Genomic DNA, 19,145 nt, shown 5'->3' with positions numbered 1-19,145 from the left:
CTGCTCCCTGGAAGGGCTTCCTTTGTGCTGGCAGGTCTCCGGGAGTCGGGGTGGGGCTGGGGGCGGGGGGCCCTCCCCGGGGCTCTGAGCTGCCCTGTCCCCTGGCTCTGAGGGCCTCACACCCCGGTGGGGGAAGGATGTCGCTTCTTTGGGAGCTTCTCTGGACTGCTGAGGAGAGTTTCTGATTGGACTAGTTCTGGGAGCGCGTCTGGGAAAGACTGCCCCAGAGTGGTAGCAGCAGGAGAGTCTGTGTGCGGCCTGACTTAGGAAGGGGGACTTTGCGGATGGAATGAATGCAGAACTTTGCGAGTGGCGGGCAGGCAGAAACGCCTGTGAAGATTCCTGTCGGTTTGACTTTTCCGAGGTTGCAGGTGGGATTTTCAGGCACTGAGGTGGCGTCCTTCTGGATGTCAGCGGTCCTGCCACACGTATGCGGGTCCCTGGGCAGGAAGCACGAAACCAACCCTATTCAGTGCCTGCTGGGTTCCATCCCCGGCCTCGCTCAGTGGGTTAAGGATCCAGCGCTGCTGCGAACTGCACCGTTGGTTGTGGATGTGGCTCGGATCTGGCATGGCTGTGGTGTAGGCCGGCAGCTGTGGCTCCAGTTCAACTCCTAGCCTGGGAGCTTCCCTATGCTGCAGGTGAGGGCTTGAGAAGACAAAGAGCAGGCAAACAAAAACAAAAAGCAAAACAGTAGCAGCAGATGAATGGGCAGATTCCGAGAGGAACAGGACACGGTCCGGAAGGGTCTGGAGCACAAGAGCCCCTGTGTCCGCGGAGCTGGTGCCGTGCCGCCCTCTGTCTGCCAGCCCAGAGGAAGCCTTGCCCTTTGGGGTTTTATTGGAGCCTCATCAAGCAGGTGTGGTTGATCAAATCATTGATCATTCAGTTGATCAATCATTGATCACTTCCAGTCCCTCTACCCTTCTAGAAGGTGGAGGCGGGGAGCTGAGAGTTTCAACCTTCTCATCACCTGGCTTCCCCACACACCCACCCTCGGGCCCTCCAGGCCCCCCAGCCACCAGTCACCTCACTGGCATACCCGAACAGCTCGGCACGTCAGAGATTTCAAGGCTTGAGGGGGTGGGCGGGCAGGGGCCCACTAGGTGTTTCGTACTGTGTCGTAGGAATCCTTGCTCTCGCTTGTGCTCAAGGTTGTAGACTGCAGGGAGGCCGTCAGAAGCCGCAGTGTGACGGGCCCGGGTGTGGACTGGGAAGCATTGAGGTTGTTTCCAGCTGACTGCAGTTGAATAGGCAGTGTGCTTTTAAAAAAAATAAATTTTTTCTTTTGGAATAATTTTAGAATTACAGAAAAGTTACAAAGATTGTACAGGGAGTGGCTGTGTACCTTTCACCCGTTTTCCTCTCAGTGTTGATGTAACCTTGGTGCATTTGTCAAAATTAAGAAAGTAATATCAGGAGTTCCCATCGTGGCTCAGCGGAAACAAATCTGACTGGTATCCATGAGGACGCAGGTTCGATCTCTGGCCTCGTTCAGTAGGTTAAGGATCTGGCGTTGCTGTGAGCTGTGGTGTGGGTGGCAGATGTGACTCGAATCACGAGTTGCTGGGGCTGTGGTGTAGACCAGCAGTTACAGCTCCGATTCCACCCCTAGCCTGGGAACTTCCATGTGCTGCCGTGAGTGTGGCCCCCCAAAAAAAAAAAGAGAAAGAAATTAGCTTCAGCATATTCCTCTCTGTGTGGCTTTGAATTCTTGTGTGATAATTTCTATTGGGAAAAAAAAATCATAGGAAAGGGAATTGCTAAGGGCTCAAAGGAAACACAGTTTTATGACAGGATAGATGTTATCAAGTTGCTCTCCCAGTGACTAAGTGTTTTAGAATAAATACTCCTTGCCCCACAGCTGCGGGGGTGGGGGTGTTTTGTTTGTTTGTTTTATCACTGCACATCTGCTTTTGAAAAATAACTTGCATTCGATGAAACGACTGAAGTATTTATTCTCAAGGTGAAATTCCTCCCCCTCTAGCGCCCAGCTGGTCAGCCAACTTTGACGTCCCCATGGAGACCGCCCACGGTGCTGCCTTGGACTCCGTGGGGTCTGACGTCTGGAGCACAGAGGAGTCAGTGCCAACGAAGGAGACAGGCTGGGCCTCCTTTTCAGAGTTCACGTCCTCCCTGAGGTGAGCCTGGGCGCCGGCCCCCCAGACCTTCCTCCCTGAGAACCGGGGGTGCCATGTGTGCTCTCGATGCTGTTTGTCACCTTGATTTTCCTCCACGTGGACCAGGCGCCTCAGACAAGATGGACAGGCAGCGCTCGGCGAAGAGGCTGTCGAGGAGAATGAGGCTCCCTCCTCCCCCCTTTCATCGAGGAGGGGCTGGGAGAGGAGGCCGACCACTCAGCTGTCAGGATGGCCTCTTCGGGGCTGTTCCGGTCCCAGCCCGCTGTCAGAACAGGCAGGGTGCAGGCAGGGACCTCCTGACAGGCACCTCTGCCTGGAGCATTGCAGAAAAATGCAGACTACAGCTTGGATTTAATAGCTACTCTGAACCTGTATTTCACGTGTAGCTGGTCTAGTGCTGAAAACTAAGGGGGCAAGCGGCACGGCCCTCGGTCTCTTGGTGGTATTCTCGGTGACAGCAACCTGTCATTTTGAAATTTTCCTGAGTAATATTGTCAGCATTTGAGCATTAACCATGGATTTCATGTCTTCTTAGATGCAGTCTGATTGCTTAAAATTGTTATTTTGTGTACTGAAAAAAAATCAGTCTCCACCTCCCCATCTGAAAGAGTTTATTACTTCCTGTGTTCTAGCAAGTGGTGCTTTTAGACAGTCGCTGGTAATGAAAAGGTGAGGCAGCTACAGTGAGCTCACCCTCACCGTTGCAGACAAACCCAGGAGTAGGCTAAAACCCATGTCTCTTTGTTGTTACTCCTTCGGGGGTAAACGGGAGATTTATGGACAACGTCTCCAAAATTATGAATTACTTCACGAGCTCTCATCCAGTACCAGAGACTCACATTTGCACCGCCGGCTTTTCTAGTTAGTTGAGAATGTAGTTGAAGCGGCTTGCCTCCCTCTGCAAGCCCATGAGCACAGGCCGTGTGTTCTCATTAAATATCAAGAGGGCCAGGCCCCCTGGGCAGTTTGGCTCCAGGTAATAAGGACTCCTGTACACGTGGCACTGCAGCTACAGTCAACGGTGCGCAGTGTATGCGCCGCTGCCCCAGCCCTGGGAACTTGGTGATTCCAGCGAGTGTGCAGAGCCGGGCATTTTGAAACTGAACAGAAACCCCTGAGAAGTCCCTGTGTTACTGCCCTGCTGGTTTAGCAGGGTGTTGACCCATCCACGCTCACCTGCCCCTCCAGGCCGCCCTCCAGGACGCAGCCCGTGTCTCGCGGCAGACTAACCAGCTGTGTCTCAAAGGGTTTGTGGTGAATGATGGTAACAGAGGGCTCTTTCCCACTGCCAACCTCTGAATTTTCTCTTTTCTAAAAGTACAAAAGATTCTCTAAGGAGTAATTCTCCAGTGGAAATGGAAACCAGCACTGAGCCGATGGACCCTCTGACTCCCAGTGTCGCCGCGCTGGCTGTGCAGCCGGAAGGTGGGTGCAGGGAGCACGGGGGGCATGGCTGCTGGACCGCCCGTTTGGTGCTTACTCCCACTTGGACTTCCTGCTGAGTTTTCCAGACCCGAGAAGTTGTCTGTCCACAAAGCAGGTTTTTAACAAAGCTCAGGGGCTCAAAGGACCCTGGAAAAGGAGACAGTAGGTCTGATGTCCACAGGCTACTGAGGCAAAGAGATTTTGTGTGTACACCCAGAACCAGGGCGCGTGGATCGCAGAAGGGGTGAGGGGTCTGAGTTCTCGCTTGGTCTCCTCAAGCCAGGAAAGGAAACGGGCCCAGAAAGGATGGACGTCTCAGCTCCCAGTACCCAGGGCGGGTGAAACCGGAACAACGGGTCGAGTGTGCTCCAAGCCCAGCCTGCATCCACTTGTGCGCTGGGCACATGTGTGGGCATCTGGGCCTGGTTCAGGCTGTGTGGCTGTTGATTTTCTTCTCACCGTTGTGAACAGGTGAAACGGACAAGGGCTGTCTTACTCCACATATACAAAGGCCCTGAACTGCTCTGAACCTGATGATCGGGGCTGTGGGAGGTGGAGGGAGAGGGCGGAGGGTAGTGACGAGGTCAGGAGAGGGGCCTGGTAGTATGTGGAGGGGACGAAGAAGTCACTACTTAGAGAAGAAGAAATGACGCTACAGGGAGTGGGCACCAGGGCCTGGGGCAGGGACATGCATAAACCCAGTAGCTCGTGTCCTCTGTCGTTTTGCCAAACATTCAGATGACCCGATTTATCTCTCAGCAGATCTGCAAGTGGGTTCACATGCCCCGTGTGGTGGGTGAGAAACCTCAGGCACAGGCTGTGGGGTCGCTTGCCTGGGGCTCTGAGGCTGCTAAGCAGTGAGCCTGGCTTTGAATTCAGGAAGTCTGACTTCAGAGCCCAAGTTCATAACCAGTATGCCACCTGGCTCCTGCTCCCAGAGAACAAATCACCCACGGAGAAGGGCGGGACTGGGCGTGGCAAGTGAGAGGGCAGGGCTGAGCGAGAAGGCACACGGATGAACTGTGGACTGGGTCCTGGTGGGTCATGGTTGTAGACTGTACCACCCCCCACTCTCTCCCTTGCGGGGAACTGGGGAGCAGCAGGAGCAGCAGGGTCTGCTCGGAGGAAGTTGGGCGCGTGGGTGTCTGAGCAGACTGGGGGCGCTTGCTGGTCCCGTGTGGAGGGAAACCCATGCAGCTTCTCTCTTGTGGGCATTTCTCTTTTTAAATTTTGTATGGCACAGCATGTGGGAGTTCTCGGGCAAGGGATTGAATCCAGGCCGCAGCTGCAGCCACACTGGATCCTTTAACCCACCGTGCCAGGCCAGGGATCGATCCCGAGCTTCTGCAGTGACCTGAGCCGTTGCAGTTGGATTCTTAACCCACAGCGGGAACTCTTTGTGGGCATCTTTAAGAAGCCTGTGCCCGTTGAGAATCAGCCCAGGCAACAGTAGGCAAATCATGGCACACTCCTTCTCCAAGCGGCAGCGGTAGCGTTGGGGGGATGGGCCCCCAGAAGAGGGTCACGTGTCTCGCCTGGTTTCCGGGTGTGTGACTCTCGGCCGCGTGTTCTTTTCAGTGCCAGGCAGTGTGGCCATGGAAGCCAGCTCTGACGGGGAGGAGGATACAGAAAGTACAGACAAGGTAACTGAGACAGTGATGAATGGCGGCATGAAGGAAACCCTCAGCCTCACTGTAGACGCCAAGACAGAAACCGCGGTCTTCAAAAGGTAACCGGGGCCTACGTCGTACTGGCAGCTTCCTTATCGGGAGGGCGAGGGGGAGCGCAGGTGGGAACGTCTTCCGTTTGATTCAGACGTGGGTTCAGACGTCAGCCTGACCTCTTTCTAGTGCCTGTGTTAAATTCATTAAATCCTAATGAAGACCTGGCGTTTGGGTCTCTGAATTTCTCGTCCCTCCTCTTCTGTAGTGTTCAGAAGACTGTAGTTGAAGTCTCATGGACTCAGAATACACGAGCGTAGCAAGTGGACGAATCTCTAATCACAACGCGAGTTCGTTGTGTACGGGCTACAAGGCCTGGACCATCCAGATCGTTTTCTGTACGCAACCAGTAGAATCCGGGAGCAAAATGATAAATAGCCTTAAAAAAAAATTTGGAAATTAACCTTACTTCTAAATTCATAGGTCAGAAAAGGCATCATAATGAAAATTGAAAGTTTAAAACTGAAAGAGTGGTGGAAGAATTTTATCAAAACCTACAGACCACAGCTTAGTGCCTTGGAGCTTTGATCTCCATCTCACATGGACTCTCTCAGCTCACAGGGAGCAGCGCTTCCCACCCTGTGACGTCCACACAAAACAAGCAAAGTGTGGAAAACGTTTACGTGTGGGCTGCTCTCGTATGTGAGTGTACGTGCAGAACACCGAGGTCCAAAGCTAGCAGACCCCGCGGGGTGTTAACAGTCACGACCGACGAGGCAGCAGGCGCGTGAGGCCACTGTAACCGTGTGGAGGGGAGCTCAGGTAACCACAGGCTACTCCTTAGCGACCTGGAATGGAAAGGAGCTGCCGATAAAAGTGTCTGCTGAACGCCTGCAGCAGACTTTATGCGTAACAGTGGAGCATTATTTTAAAGAAGTATTCTTTCAAAGACATGGCCCAGGAGCTCCAGTTGTGACTCAGGGGTAACAAACTGTGACTAGGATCTGAGAGGACTTGGGTTCGATCCCTGGCCTTGCTCAGTGGGTTAAGGATCCGGTGTTGCTGTGGCTGTGGTGTAGGCCGGCAGCAGCAGCTCTGATTCGACCCCTAGCCTGGGAACCTCCATATGTCGTGGGTGTGGCCCTAAAAAGCCAAAAGACAAAAATGAATGAATGAATAAATAAATAAATTGGGAGACACACCATGCTTGCTGTTGGAATGCTATCTTTGGCATTTCTTGACAAGCTAATCTGTACAGTGAACATATTTCTCCTCAGAATCCCAATAGAGCTTTTCATGAAGGGGAGAGTCGTAGAGAAGACCAAGGGGCAGAACAGCCAGGATCCTTTACGGAGAGGAAGGCGGGGTCACCACATTCCTTTGGGGTTGGGACACCTACCCCGAAGACGCACGTGGCCTTGGCGGAGTTGTGCAGACAGGTCCCTGCACTTAAAACGTGAGCTCTGTCCATGTTGGGGTGACACTTCCACGAGAAGAGAAGGGACTAATAAACTGTGATAGTCCAGACTGGAAAAAAAATAAAATACAATTTCTGTCTCAACATAAGTGTGAAAAGCAAAGCGACAACTTTGAGAGAACAGCGTAAGAGAGCATCTTTACGGCTTTTTGGTAAAGCACTTCTTAACCATAAAGAAGCCAAACCTTAAAGGAAAACACTGCTGAATTTGACTTTATTCAATTTCTAGTATTCCAGAAGACAGTCAAGTGAAAAGGCAAGCCAGAGCCAGCCAGGAGACCTGTAGTCGCATGAAGTAGGGAGACCCTAGTGGCAAGGAAGAGACAGCAGTCTAATGATCAGTCGTTTTTGTTTTTGTTTTTGTTTGTCTTTTGTCCTTTTAGGGCCACACCCGTGGCATATGGAAGTTCCCAGGCTAGGAGTCTAATCGGAGCTGTAGCCGCCGGCCTACACCAAAGCCACAGTCACACCAGATCCTGAACCCCCTGAGCGAGGCCAGGGATCGAACCCGCAACCCCATGGTTCTTAGTCAGATTCATTTCCACTGTGCCGTGACGGGAGCTCCTAATGATCAGCTTTTAAATGGACAAAGGACACAGACAAGTCATGTGGAGGAAAATGAGGAGCAGGGGAGCCTGCCTAACAGGGTGTGTCCGTGACAGTAATGACCAGGCGCCATTCCATGCCTGCTGGTCTCCTGATTCCTACCATTGATGCAGCAAATAGGAAAGTGCAAACACGGCCTGGATCTTCGTATGAGGCAGTAAAATCTCAATTCCAAAATCAGGTAGAGGTATTTACAGAAAATGTTCAGCTCATGTCACAAGCACACCAATTGCAAAAACCCTACATAAGGGAGCTCCCGTTGTGGCTCATTGGTAACAAGCCTGACTAGTATCCTTGAGGATGTGGGTTCGATCCCTGGCCCCGCTCAGTAGGTTAAAGATCCAGTGTTGCCCTGAGCTGTGGTGTAGGTCACAGATACGGCTTGGATCCTCTGTGGCTGTGGCCGGGGTGTGGGCTGGCAGCTGCAGCTCCGATTCAACCCCTAGCCTGGGACTCCATGTGCCGCAGGTGCAGCCCTAAAAAGACCCAAAAAAAAAAAAAAAAAAAAAAAAAGCACTATGTACAATTTTTGCAAACTGAACCCAGCAGCATACTGAAATAATTCCTACTGACCGGTTAGAGTTTATCTGTGGAATTCAGCGATGGCTCAGCATCAGAAAACCTGCCACTATAATTCCCTGCCTAGTAAAAGAATGAAAGAAAATCATGTGCTGTTTTTGATGAAGCTTTTGAAAAACCCCTGTACCTATTACATACGATTAAAACTCGGAGCAAAGCGGGAAAAGACGTGAATTTCCTTAACTGGGTAAAAGTGAAATACCGAGACGGTAGAGCAGAAATTGTACTTAATGAAGAGGTTTTAGATACATTAACTTTGTTGTAAGGAACAAATAAGGTTGTCGATACGTCAGTGCCCCTGCGCGGGCAGCCCTGGGTGGTGGTCCCTCTGAGAGGAAAGAGAAAAGAAGTGGCAGCGTCGGTGAAGGTGAGCTGGGAAGTGACGCAGCCGGTTGTTTGCAGGTAATGATCCGCTACAGCTAGGTCAGTGGCGGGCGTCGGACTCACAGACGTGAGCAGAGCTGCCCGGGGAGAGAGGACGTACCAGTCTGTAGCCTTTCTCCGCATCAGGAATAAGCCCCTAGAAGGTATATGATTTAAAAAAGGACCGGTCACAAAACACATCAGCCTAACCGTCATTTAGGAATCATCTTAACCCAGACAGAGGCACTACTAAAGCCGCCGCAGAGGGGTCTGTGCCATCGGAGGCCGGCACGCCCTGCCGGCACAGCCCAGGGCCGCCAGATGGGTCTCTTAAGTTCGCTGCGGCGGTGCCCGTCGCAGTTTCGGCTGCATTTTTAAGACACTTGATAAACATACTCTCAAATTCACGTGGAATATAAAGTCTCTCAAGTTGCTTAGGGAACCACCGGAAGATTGAATAAGAAACTTGCCTGGAAGGATACGGGTAGTGTTGCAAAGTCAAAATAACTAGACCAGCGTGGTACTGGCACACGGATCGTTAACGGAGCCAGGGTGCCGGGCCAGGGCTCGGAGGTGGTGGGCCAGGAGCTGGCTCCCTCCGAGGGAGCCAGTGAGCCTGCAGCCTGAAGGCTGAGGGTAAGAGCGGGTGCCATGCTTCCTGCAGTCAGGTGCCAGGCTTTGATTGGCTGTTTTCTTCCTGGCACCCTGTAGGGTCAGCACCTGCTTCTCACCCCACTTTCCCGACGAGGAACACGTGACACGAGTTCAGTGACGAGGCCAGAGTGTCTCAGTGTTAGAAGGAAAGCAGGGCAAGCAAGACCATCTTTTCCAAGACAAAATAAAAGGAGTTCCCGTCGTGAAGCAGTAGTTAATCCGACTAGGAACCATGAGGTTGCAGGTTCGATCCCTGGCCTCGCTCAGAGGGTTAAGGATCCGGCGTTGCCGTGAGCTGTGGTGTAAGTTGCAGACGCGGCTCAGATCCTGCGTTGCTGTGGCTCTGGTGTAGGCTGGCGGCTACAGCTCCGATTCGACCCTTAGCCTGGGAACCTCCATATGGTGTGGGTGTAGCTGAAGAAAAGACAAAAATAAAATAAAAAATAAAAAAACCTTCAAAAGCGTAAACCTCATGCAAAGAGTAGAATCGGATTACATCAGAGTTAGGAATTTCTAGGTGATGAAGTATTATAGACAAAATTAAGAGGCAGGTGGCAAGTCGAGGGGGAAAGCTTGCACTTCTAAATCTGAGAAGTGAGCATTTAATATTCAAACCGATGAAGAAAAATTAGGAAACCCCCCATCAGAAAATGAGCAAAAACTATCAACAGGCAGTTAGGTGGAAGCTCCAAAGGGGCCGGGGGTCCAAGAAGAGATGCTCAGAATTCACCCTTTAGCGACCCCTCCTGCTGGACCAGTAGGAGCCGGACAGGCAGGTCAGACCTAGTGTGGACGGGGCCGCTGCCCTGCCCACCATGGGGCAGGCCAGTGGGGAGTACGAGGGGCTTCCTCCTGGGAAGAGGGAGAGCCCTGGGAGATGCAGCAGGGGGCCGGCGGGCAGTGGCGGTGGTTGGGGCATCGGGCGTAGGGGTGAGGGTGGGGGCGGGGGTGCACACCGTGGGCTCTGCGCTGTAGGAGCAGGAGCAGGGCTCCCAAGCTGTGCCGTTACGGAGAGAAACGGAGCGGGGCACACTTTGAGGCCAGGCACGTGGGTTGGCACCTGCACGTGGTGATCGTACCTTGTACAGAAGTGAAGGTCATGTGCCTTCAACACCCAGGACAGTGGCTTTGGTTGGACAGAGCGTGGAGAATGAGGATAAAGGGGAGTGAAGAACTAGACGTGGGTTCATCTGCTTCCTCGTAAATTGCCCAGACCCGCCTGAAGGCCACCGAGAAGTCATCTTAAATGAGACTTTCTCACAAACGGACCTGAGGCAGGGCCCAGCACTGCGAATGATGGGCCGTCCCAGAGGGACCCTCCGGCAGCCCTTCAGCTCCGGGCGGTGCCGTCTTGAGCTGTGTCGAAATGGAAAGGAGTCCAGCTCCCAGCCCACCAGCGGTCGGAAGCCGTTGTTCCTTGTCTTTCTGCGCCCAGAGCCGTCCGTCCAAGGGGAAGGTCACCCTTCGGTGTTTCGTGCCCCCCGAGCCTCCGCCCGCAGGAGGACTTTCACCTGTTGTGCCCCCTGCCCTTGGCTCTTTCCCTCCGTGGCGTTGGTACCTTTCTCGCACTGACCCAGGGCAGCTGAAGATCTTTATCCAGGCTCAGGCTACGCGGCGGCGGCTCACGTGCCGCCAGCCAGCCAGCCGATGGGGGGCTTGGCCCTGGGAGCAGGCTTCTTTCACTAAAGACTCATTCCTTCAAACAGGTTCATTTGACACCTTCACCGGGTCTGCAGCTTTGCAGTCGTGGACACATTATTCCCCAAATACCTCATTTATAGGAGTGTTCTGAAACTCTTGTACATTTCTTTTTCTGTTTTGCTCACTGGGCTTCAGAGTATTGAAATCCTACCGGTATGTACGGTGACTGGGGCCGTCCTTTACCAGACACCAGCTGCATCACATCGTCCCTCTCGGCTCCCACTGTGTGTGACCTCCCCCTTCGTGACTCCCAGTTGTGTCCGTGGTCCCCGTGGCCCCGCCCTGAGCATGCTCGGCCCCAGGGCTTCGATCCGTGGCGGTCATGACCTCAGAGCCATCTGCATGTGCCCTCGCCCTCGCCTGGCCTGCTGCCGAGTCCCGGGTGCCTAATGCTGCCTGTCGTCCCCTTCACTGCAGTGAGGAAGGAAGACTGTCTACCTCTCAAGATGCTGCTTGTAAAGACGCGGAGGAGAGCCCCGAGCCGCCAGAGGGCAAGTCTGCCGCCCCCCGGCCCCCCAGCCGGAGTCCGGAGCAGAGGTGAGGACGTGCCTGGGCCCGGCTCTGGCTTGGTCTCCTGGGAGCTGGCGGGGGGCGGGGGGTGTCACGGTTGTCCTGACTGACTTAGCCCCGGGGCGTTTTTCCCAGTTCCGTCTGCTGGGCGAGGTGACTGAGTGACAACTTAGAAATAATGGTTCATCTCCTGTCCCAGAAGCCAAATGCTGCGCCGTCTTTGGAGATGCAGCGCGATCACTGCCTCTTTCAGAAATAGCTGGGAGCCGAGGGGACTTGCCCCCCCCCCCCCCCCCCCCCCGCCGGCTTTGTTTTCTTGACGGGGCAGTGCGTCGAGGCCGAGGCCGCCGTGGAGCACCTCCAGCACCGGCACTGGGCTCCCGAGGCCACGGCCGCCAGCTTCTCCTTGGCCCCGTGAGGTCGCGCGGTTGCCCATTTTCTGCAGATACGTCCATGTGACACGTGGGGCTGGCTTTCCTGGAGACCCTGGCATGCGTGTACCCAAATAGTCGCAGCTCTTAGTGAGGCCCTCTTTGGTTTTATATTTGCAAGAATATTTATCGTGTCAGAATAAAGTGAAAATCCCACCCCTGGAGCCAAGGGATTCGAAATGTGACGTCGCCTCTAGTCGCCTTTTCCTGAGCTGGCGCCTCAGCCCCCGGGGCCTGGGCCGCGAGCAGCCCCACGGGCGGAGCGCGGTGGCTCCAGCTCCCTCGCCCCAGAGCTTCCCCCGGAAGGTGGGGTTTGCCCTTGGACCACCAGGGGCTTGGCTCGGCACTGCCCAGAGGTGACCTTTTGGGTGAGCCGCATCCAAGTCTGTGTATTCCCCACGGGATCAAGTAGGCTCACAGCCACTTCTGAGAAGTTGTGCCTTCCCTCACCTGACTCGCAGGTCTGGCTCTTGTTTCTCCTTCGCCTTTTAGGCGGAATATGGAGGTTCCCGGGCTAGGGGTTCAGCCAGAATCGTAGCTGCCGGCCTATCTCACAGCCATGGCCATGCGGGATCCTTGACCCGCTGGGCGAGGCCAGGGATCAGACCCGCATCCTCACGGACACGACACGATGCGGCTCAGCCACAAAGGGAGCGAAAAATCTAGGCGTTTTGGGGCTGATGTAACCAGTAGGAACCAGCAGGGGGCTGTCTCTGTTCACTGGTCGCTGAACCTTCCTGTACTTAGGGGAGCAATCCCTGCGTTTGTTTCTCTCCTGGAGATTACAGTTAGACTGAGGAGTTTACGTTCGTAATTAAAATGTCCGTATGCATAAGAACAAATTAATTACAAGAACTGCTTGTGCATGTGGGCGCTTAGGGAGGCTCTGGGAGGAAAGGCAGGGGGACGCACGAGCTCGGGGGACCCAGCCCCTGCCAGGCTCCTAAGGGCTTGGGCCGGTCACTTCCTTCGCCCGGGGTTTTCAGTGTGTTTTCGCAGGTCCTTTGTAGATCTCATTCCTGGTCCTAAGGTTACTGTCATCTCCTAAGAGCTCCCTGTCGAGGGCCTTCCCTGGCTTGTCCCCCTTCGGCTTCTCTGACGTAAGTGACCCAGGCCAGGGGACATTGACGAGGCTCCCGGGTGCAAAGTTGCTGGCCACAGGGAGCACGCCTGCCTGCTCTTCTGCCTGCATGGAAACGCCTGGTGGGAAGAGCCCTGCCTCTCCCAGCGTGCGGGACTCGGTCCTGGAGGAGCCAGTGGGTAGGAGAGGTGGAGGCGTCCCGTGTGTCCGCTCACTTGTCTGTCTGCCCTGCCTGCACCCTGCCCCACTGAGGGGGGCAGCCTCTGGTTTAGGCCTAGCGACAGGGCAGCAGCAGAGCAGACACACAGGTGACACGGGCATGAGGGGAGAGGGCAGCTGGGCGGCGGGAGCCGCTGCGAGGCGGGGGATGAAGGTGAGTTTTCTCTCGTGTCACACTGCATTCTAAAAGCAGTTTATGGGAGTTCCTCTCGCGGCACAGCGGAAACAGTCTGGGAACCATGAGGTTGCAGGTTCAATCCCTGGCCTTGCTCAGTGAGTGAAGCATCTGGCATTGCCGTGAGCTGTGGTGTAGGTCGTAGACGCGGCTCAGATCTGGCTTTGCTGTGGCTCTGGTGTGGGCCGGTGGCAGCAGCTCCTATTAGACCCCTAGCCTGGGAACCTCCATATGCAGCAGGTGCCACCCTAAAAAGACCAAAAAAAAAAAAAAAAAAAAAAAAAGGAAGCTTATGGCTGTGTTGACGCTAAAGACACCATTTGAGACTTTGTGCACGCAGCCGTACTCGCGAGGTTCCGTCACAACCGAGTGTGATCCGTGTCCACTGTCATACTTAGATGTTCATCGCCACAAACCTGTGCTACTCCCGTGACGTCAGGTCTGGTGTCTGTGCCAGCAGGGTGTGAGTTCAGGTGACACAGCTTGTAATGGTGAAGGCAGCCTTGTACCCAGCTAAGTCTGGCTCCCGACTCTCGTGTCTCCGTGGCCGAGACGTCGTCACCGCAAGTGGAGCACGCTGTGTGTGCGGAGCCGGCCTCGCGGCCCTCTCAGGACGGCGTCTGACGCGTCCCTCTGCTCTGTAAGGGCTGCGGCACAGGCAGCGGTGCTTGCGGTGTCAGCTCTCAGCATCTGTTCCCGCCCAGCCTCCTTTATCCGATTGTGGTGACACCTCGGCAGTGTCTTCTGTGTTCAGGTTGTGGTGTGGGCAGGAAGGTCCTGGGTATCCTGTCACCGCTTTGTTCCTTAGTCTCCACCTGCCCCCGAGCGCCCCCACCCAGCTGCAGAATCCTATTTTTCAAGTGAAATTTCATGTGGATTCCACTGTCTGGAGCAGATAAGAAGCTGTCTTGAAGGAGGGGTGAGCACATAGCTCCTGAAGGCTCTGAGATCAGCGGCTTAAAACCCCTGCTGGTCCGCCCCTGCTCCCGAGGGGCTGGTGGGGTGGTTTTCACGGAGCACCTGCTCTTCTGCGGCCCTTGCTAACCCAGCCGGGTCCACCGGGGCATCAGGTTAACGCACCGAGGAGGCCGTCCCCTGGCACCGAGGGCAGGCTTTGTGCCGGGTGATTCGTAAAGTTCAAATGGCCCATCCCCAGGGGAGCTCCTCGCAGTGCCCGTCTGCCGTGGGGGCCTCAGATGACCGTCTCTCACTCTGCCCCGCAGGACTGAGCAGCCGAGCGTGCCCGGCGACGCGGCGGTCAATGGCCCCGTATGATGAGCGGGCTCTGCTGCTGCCGACTGAGGACTGCAGGCGCCACCGTTGAGGGCTCAGGGGCTTCCTCTGGAGCCCGCCGAGCCACCACTGCTGCACTCACTCTGCAAGGGATCAGGACCAGCAATCTTTATATTCGAGATTCTAAGACATTGTACAGAGAAACTCAGAAGTGTACAAATATTGCACATTGACAAATACCAAGAATTTCTGCGTATGTTTATATTGTATTGTTCTAAATAATGGGCCGCCTGTGAAGTCAGATCTTGCCACCCGTGTAATGATAGCAGTACTGCTAGGGCTCAGACGGCTGTAAGAATAGTTTTATAAAAGTGAAGACACAGATCTATTGTATTTGAAACATAACTATCTGACAATTATTAGTGTGACCAAAGTTTTAGGCAGTTTTCATACATTTTTCACCTTGTACAAAATTCTGAATTCATTTTTCTTCCAAGTTGGCAAAGAGTTCTAGGATCGAAATGCCCTCTAAGTGTTATTTTGGTTGTTCTAACTTACAAAAGTGATTTTGAATAAGAAATATTTGGTGTTCTTTTTATAACCAGTTTTTGATTGGTAACTGTTTTCTGTATTGTTTAAAACGGATCAAAAAAAAATGTAAGTCTATTAGTAGAGATTAAGTATTTATTGCTACACCTTAGTTGACGAATCGGTGTTCTTGTAAAGCCATATGTTCTGTTCAAGTCTCGTTTGCTTGACATGATCATACCTGCAGGTGAAACACTAGACTATTTGGAGTGTACATGGCTTGTGGTTTGGGGGTTTTTTGTTGTTGCTGTTTTCCGGTTTTGTTTTTTTGTTTTGTTTTGGTTGTTCATCTGCCTTTTAACCCATTCACCGAAATTTTCCTTGTTAACAAGCATCCCCAATGAACATTTCAGAGCAATCTGCGTATTTAACGTACCTAAACCATCTTAGGCAAGTCAGTTGAAAAATGCTCGTGCTGCTAATGGAATTAGAGTGCGTTCATTTTCCAGGCTAGTATTTTAAACTAGACGTCAGAACCCGGCACCTGAGCATGTTGATTGTTTGCTGTACCTGGTGAGGTTTTCCCTCGTAAATTCTAAACCAGTGTATTTTTTTTTTTTTTTTAGAACTGGTTTGTGTACATATATAGTGATTATGGATACTAATTCAATGTAATTTATAATTTTCTATGTCAATATAAAAATACGTCACAGCCTTCTCAAACAGCTGAAGCAATATATTGTATATTGCCGTATCGTCTGGTGAAAGGGTTAAATTACTTCACCTCTTGCACTTTTAGATGCAAATCAGTTTTTCATTTCTGTAATAGAAAATTAATTCACGTATTTTTACATCATTTGTTTTTCCTGACCAGTATTTAAAACCAAAAGGATATTCTGAAAAATGGCCAACAATTTTTTTAGAAATAGGATCCCAAGCAGCGTGCCTAAACATGACATTGCATATGGAAATAAAAGATCAAATGTCTAATGCCTTATTTCTTACTTCCTGTCCCACGGTGAGGGGCGTAGAAACCCTCCGAGGGTCCCCGAGGCAGAGCCAGCCCTCGAGGACCGCAGCCCGCCGCGCCCCGGGACGGACGGCCTGGGGCGCCCGCTCAGGAATCCTTTCCGTCACGAGCTCCTCTCAGAAGACGGCCCTCGCGCCCTCTCCCTGGACCCTGGCGCCGCCGGAGGACAGGGACCGCACCCGGCCCGGGACGGCGGCGGCGGCCGGGGCGCTGTGCTCCCGCCTGGCCGGGGCGCTGCGGCCCCTCGCTCTGGGGTTGGTTGGCTCCTCGGCCCCGCCCAAGGTAAACCCGCTGTCCCACTTCGTCCCCACCCCCGGCCGCTGACGGGCACGTGGGGTGCGCCTGGGGGTAGGGGTGTGTGTCCGGGCGAGGACGCAGGGACGGGGCGGGGAGGAGGGCCGGCCCAGGGCGCGGGGTGCTCTGTGAGGTCCTGCTTGAACTTGTGTGGGTTGGCCAGGCCGAGTGCGAGGACGGATGTGTACCTGTGTTAAAAGTGACGACCACAACAATAAAGCCTGATTCTGTGTTTCTAGAAATCTCCTCGTGTACCTTGCTTGGGCTTCAGTAACCCGTCAGGGTGCGGGGGCCGCAGTGGGAGAGCCAGCGGGGATCTGGGGCGCGCGGGGCCTCCTGACATCGGCTCCCGTGCTGTGTCCCGTGCTGTGCAGCAAGACTCGGCTGTGCTGAAGGCGAGCCGTCCTCGGGGCCCGGGCTCGTCTGCCCGCCGCCGGCGAGAACAGCCAGGGCCCAAGCGCAGGGGCTCGGGGTGCTTGTTCAGGGAACTGCTGCGCGCGTCCTCATGGTCACCTCGTCCTCGGGCGGGCGAGCCTCTCCGTGGGTGACGCCTCCCCCACCGTGGTTTTCAGCTTCCGCCCTGGCACTGACTTGGGGGTGAAATTTCGCAGCTGCTCCGTGGTGCTGTTTACCTGTGACGCTGCATCACAGCTGCCGTCTGCAGCCTCCTCTGTCTCACTGCACAAGCAGGCGATCCCTGGGGCTCCCCCAGAGCCCGGCAGCCCCGGGCCCCCTGTGCTGGTCTGGGCACACCGCTCTGCACACGGGGTGTCAGGGACACGGGCTCTGACACCACCACCACCCCCCTCCCTGGGCGGTGACCTTCTGTGTCCCTGCTGCTCTGTCAGATGGGAAACCACAGCAGCACATCTGTGGATTGAAGCATTTGCTTCTTCAATGTTCGTGTCCACTCTCTTGACTCCCTTTGCCGGCCCCAGTCTCTCTTCCGGCCTTTCTAAATCCTGGCCCTGAGCTGCCCTCCCCTTTACCACCTGTGCCTCTGGAAAACTCCGGTGCTGTCATGCCAGTCGGGTGGGTTTGGTCATTCAGGCTCACTGTGCCCCAGGTCCGGCCCTGGCGCCCCAGCGGCGTCCCTGGGCAGCCCCACGCCAGTTTGTTCATACGGGCGTGGCCACCTCGCTCCAGGGCCAGAGTGCGTTTTTTTCCTTTGACTCAGTTTCTTCCCTCTGGACCCCGTTTCCGTCCTCTTCAGCTCCGCAGTGCCTGCCGGCTGTGCCCGTCCGTCCGTAAGAGCCGTTCCTTACTTAGCTGGCAAACAGATGGCCCTGCTGCCTTTGGGTTTACTACCGTTCTGTAGTTATAACCGCCAAAGGCGAGGCCCGCTCAGCTGACTTCACACTCCTGCCCTAAGGCCTCGGGAGGCTCGTTGGGGTGTCGCCTGTACCCGGCTCTGCTTGTCAGCATGAAGCTGAGTTCTTCCTGTGTGCCAAGCGCTGTTCCAAACGCTTTATGTGCATTAACTTTTCTTCACAGCTGGAGTTCCCGTCGTGGCACAGCAGCAACAAATCCGACTGGGAACCATGAGGTTGCGGGTTTGATCCCTGGCCTCGCTCAGTGGGTTCAGGATCCGGCGTTGCCGTGAGCTGTGGTGTAGGTCGCAGACCACGGCTCGGATCCTGCGTGGCTGTGGCTGTGGTGTAAGCTGGTAACTGCAGCTCCGATTCGACCCCTAGCCTGGGAACCTCCATATGCCGTGGGTGGGGCCATAGAAAAGACCCAAAAAACCCCCAAATTTCCTTCATGACCATTTTATGAGCTGGGTAGCTTCCTCATTTCACATACGTAAGAGACCCTGGAGGTAAGTTGCTCAGCAAGAGAGACGTGTGAAGATGGGGCGGAACTCATTCAGATGGACAGCGGCTCACTCCATGTAAATGCTCATTAACTGACTCGTCTTAATCGGATCTTTCTGGTGTTTTTTTTCTCTAGAATTCGACTTTTTTTTTTTTTTTAATTTTATTTGCTTTTTACAGCTGCACCCACAGCATGTGGAAGTTCTCAGGCTAGGGGTCAAATCTGAGCTACAGCTGCCAGCCGACACCACAGCCACAGCCACGCGGGATCCGAGCCACGTCTGCGACCTACACCACAGCTCAGGCAACGCAGGATCCTTAACCCGCTGAGCAAGGGCAGGGACTGAACCCCCAACCTCATGGTTCCTAGTTGGATTCTTTTCATCTCCCCACGATGGGAACTCCTAGGATTCGACGATTGGATTTCAGAGCAGAGCAGACATGGTGCGCGGTAGCCAGTAAAAATGTCACAGGCACAGCAATAGACAGTCTGATAGTGTTGAAAGCTGACCGCTGTGTGTGTGTGTGTGTGAAAGCTCCATTTTGTGAGCTCACGGGCCTAGAGACCTGGGGCCTGTGGAAAGGCCACTGCTTGCTCCTGGGCCTGACCCCCCACTCGGCTGCTCTCCTGGCACTGGCAGAGCTGGGTAGTTGGAGCAGAGGCCATCTGGCCTGCAAACCCCAGAGTATTTACTATCTGGCCCTTTACAGAAGAAGTTTTCCAACCCCGGAAGCAGGTCAATGGAACAGAGTCCAGAAATGGACCCGCAAGTACGTGGGGAAAGGAAAGGCTCTTCAGCCAGCGACTGGGTGTGTGTGTGGGAAGAAGTGAACCTTGCCTCCTACCGAACACCATGTGCAAAAATTAATCCGAAATAGGAGTTCCCGTCGTGGCGCAGTGGTTAACGAATCCGACTAGGAACCATGAGGTTGCGGGTTCGGTCCCTGCCCTTGCTCAGTGGGTTAACGATCCGGCGTTGCCGTGAGCTGGGGTGTAGGTTGCAGACGCGGCTCGGATCCCACGTTGCTGTGGCTCTGGCGTAGGCTGGTGGCTACAGCTCCGATTCAACCCCTAGCCTGGGAACCTCCATATGCCGCAGGAGCGGCCCAAGAAATAGCAACAACAACAACAAAAGACAAAAAGACAAAAAAAAAAAAAAATTAATCCGAAATAGACGATAAAAAACAAGCACACATACGGGCTTCTAGAGGAAAAACTACTG

The 19,145-nt window shown here is 54.1% G+C and overlaps 1 protein-coding gene across 50 annotated transcripts in view; it reads left to right on the top strand.

Moving 5' to 3' along the window:
- The window catches only part of PPP6R3 (protein phosphatase 6 regulatory subunit 3), a 128,564-nt gene extending 112,793 nt beyond the window's left edge, over window positions 1–15,771 (top strand). For 31 of the 50 annotated variants that reach the window (XM_085010544.1, XM_021082716.2, XM_085010533.1 and 28 more), the window contains 5 exons: window positions 1,988–2,141; window positions 3,460–3,566; window positions 5,145–5,295; window positions 11,025–11,144; window positions 14,247–15,771. In XM_085010544.1, the coding sequence (XP_084866670.1) occupies window positions 1,988–2,141; window positions 3,460–3,566; window positions 5,145–5,295; window positions 11,025–11,144; window positions 14,247–14,298 (584 nt within the window). In that variant the 3' untranslated portion in view covers window positions 14,299–15,771. Of the gene's footprint in view, window positions 1–1,987; window positions 2,142–3,459; window positions 3,567–5,144; window positions 5,296–6,504; window positions 6,772–10,742; window positions 10,761–11,024; window positions 11,145–14,246 lie in introns of those variants that run through there. The other 19 variants (XM_085010535.1, XM_085010530.1, XM_085010517.1 and 16 more) reach the window with 2 other exon arrangements.
- Window positions 15,772–19,145: the final 3,374 nt, after the last annotated feature.

This window comes from Sus scrofa, chromosome 2, assembly GCF_054392235.1.
Source record: "Sus scrofa isolate SSC_HxYL_T2T_F1_AM1 chromosome 2, Sscrofa_HxYL_maternal_Yorkshire_Landrace_v2.0, whole genome shotgun sequence".
NCBI classification, from domain to species: Eukaryota; Metazoa; Chordata; class Mammalia; order Artiodactyla; family Suidae; genus Sus; species Sus scrofa.
This window is presented reverse-complemented; position numbering and strand designations above follow the sequence as displayed.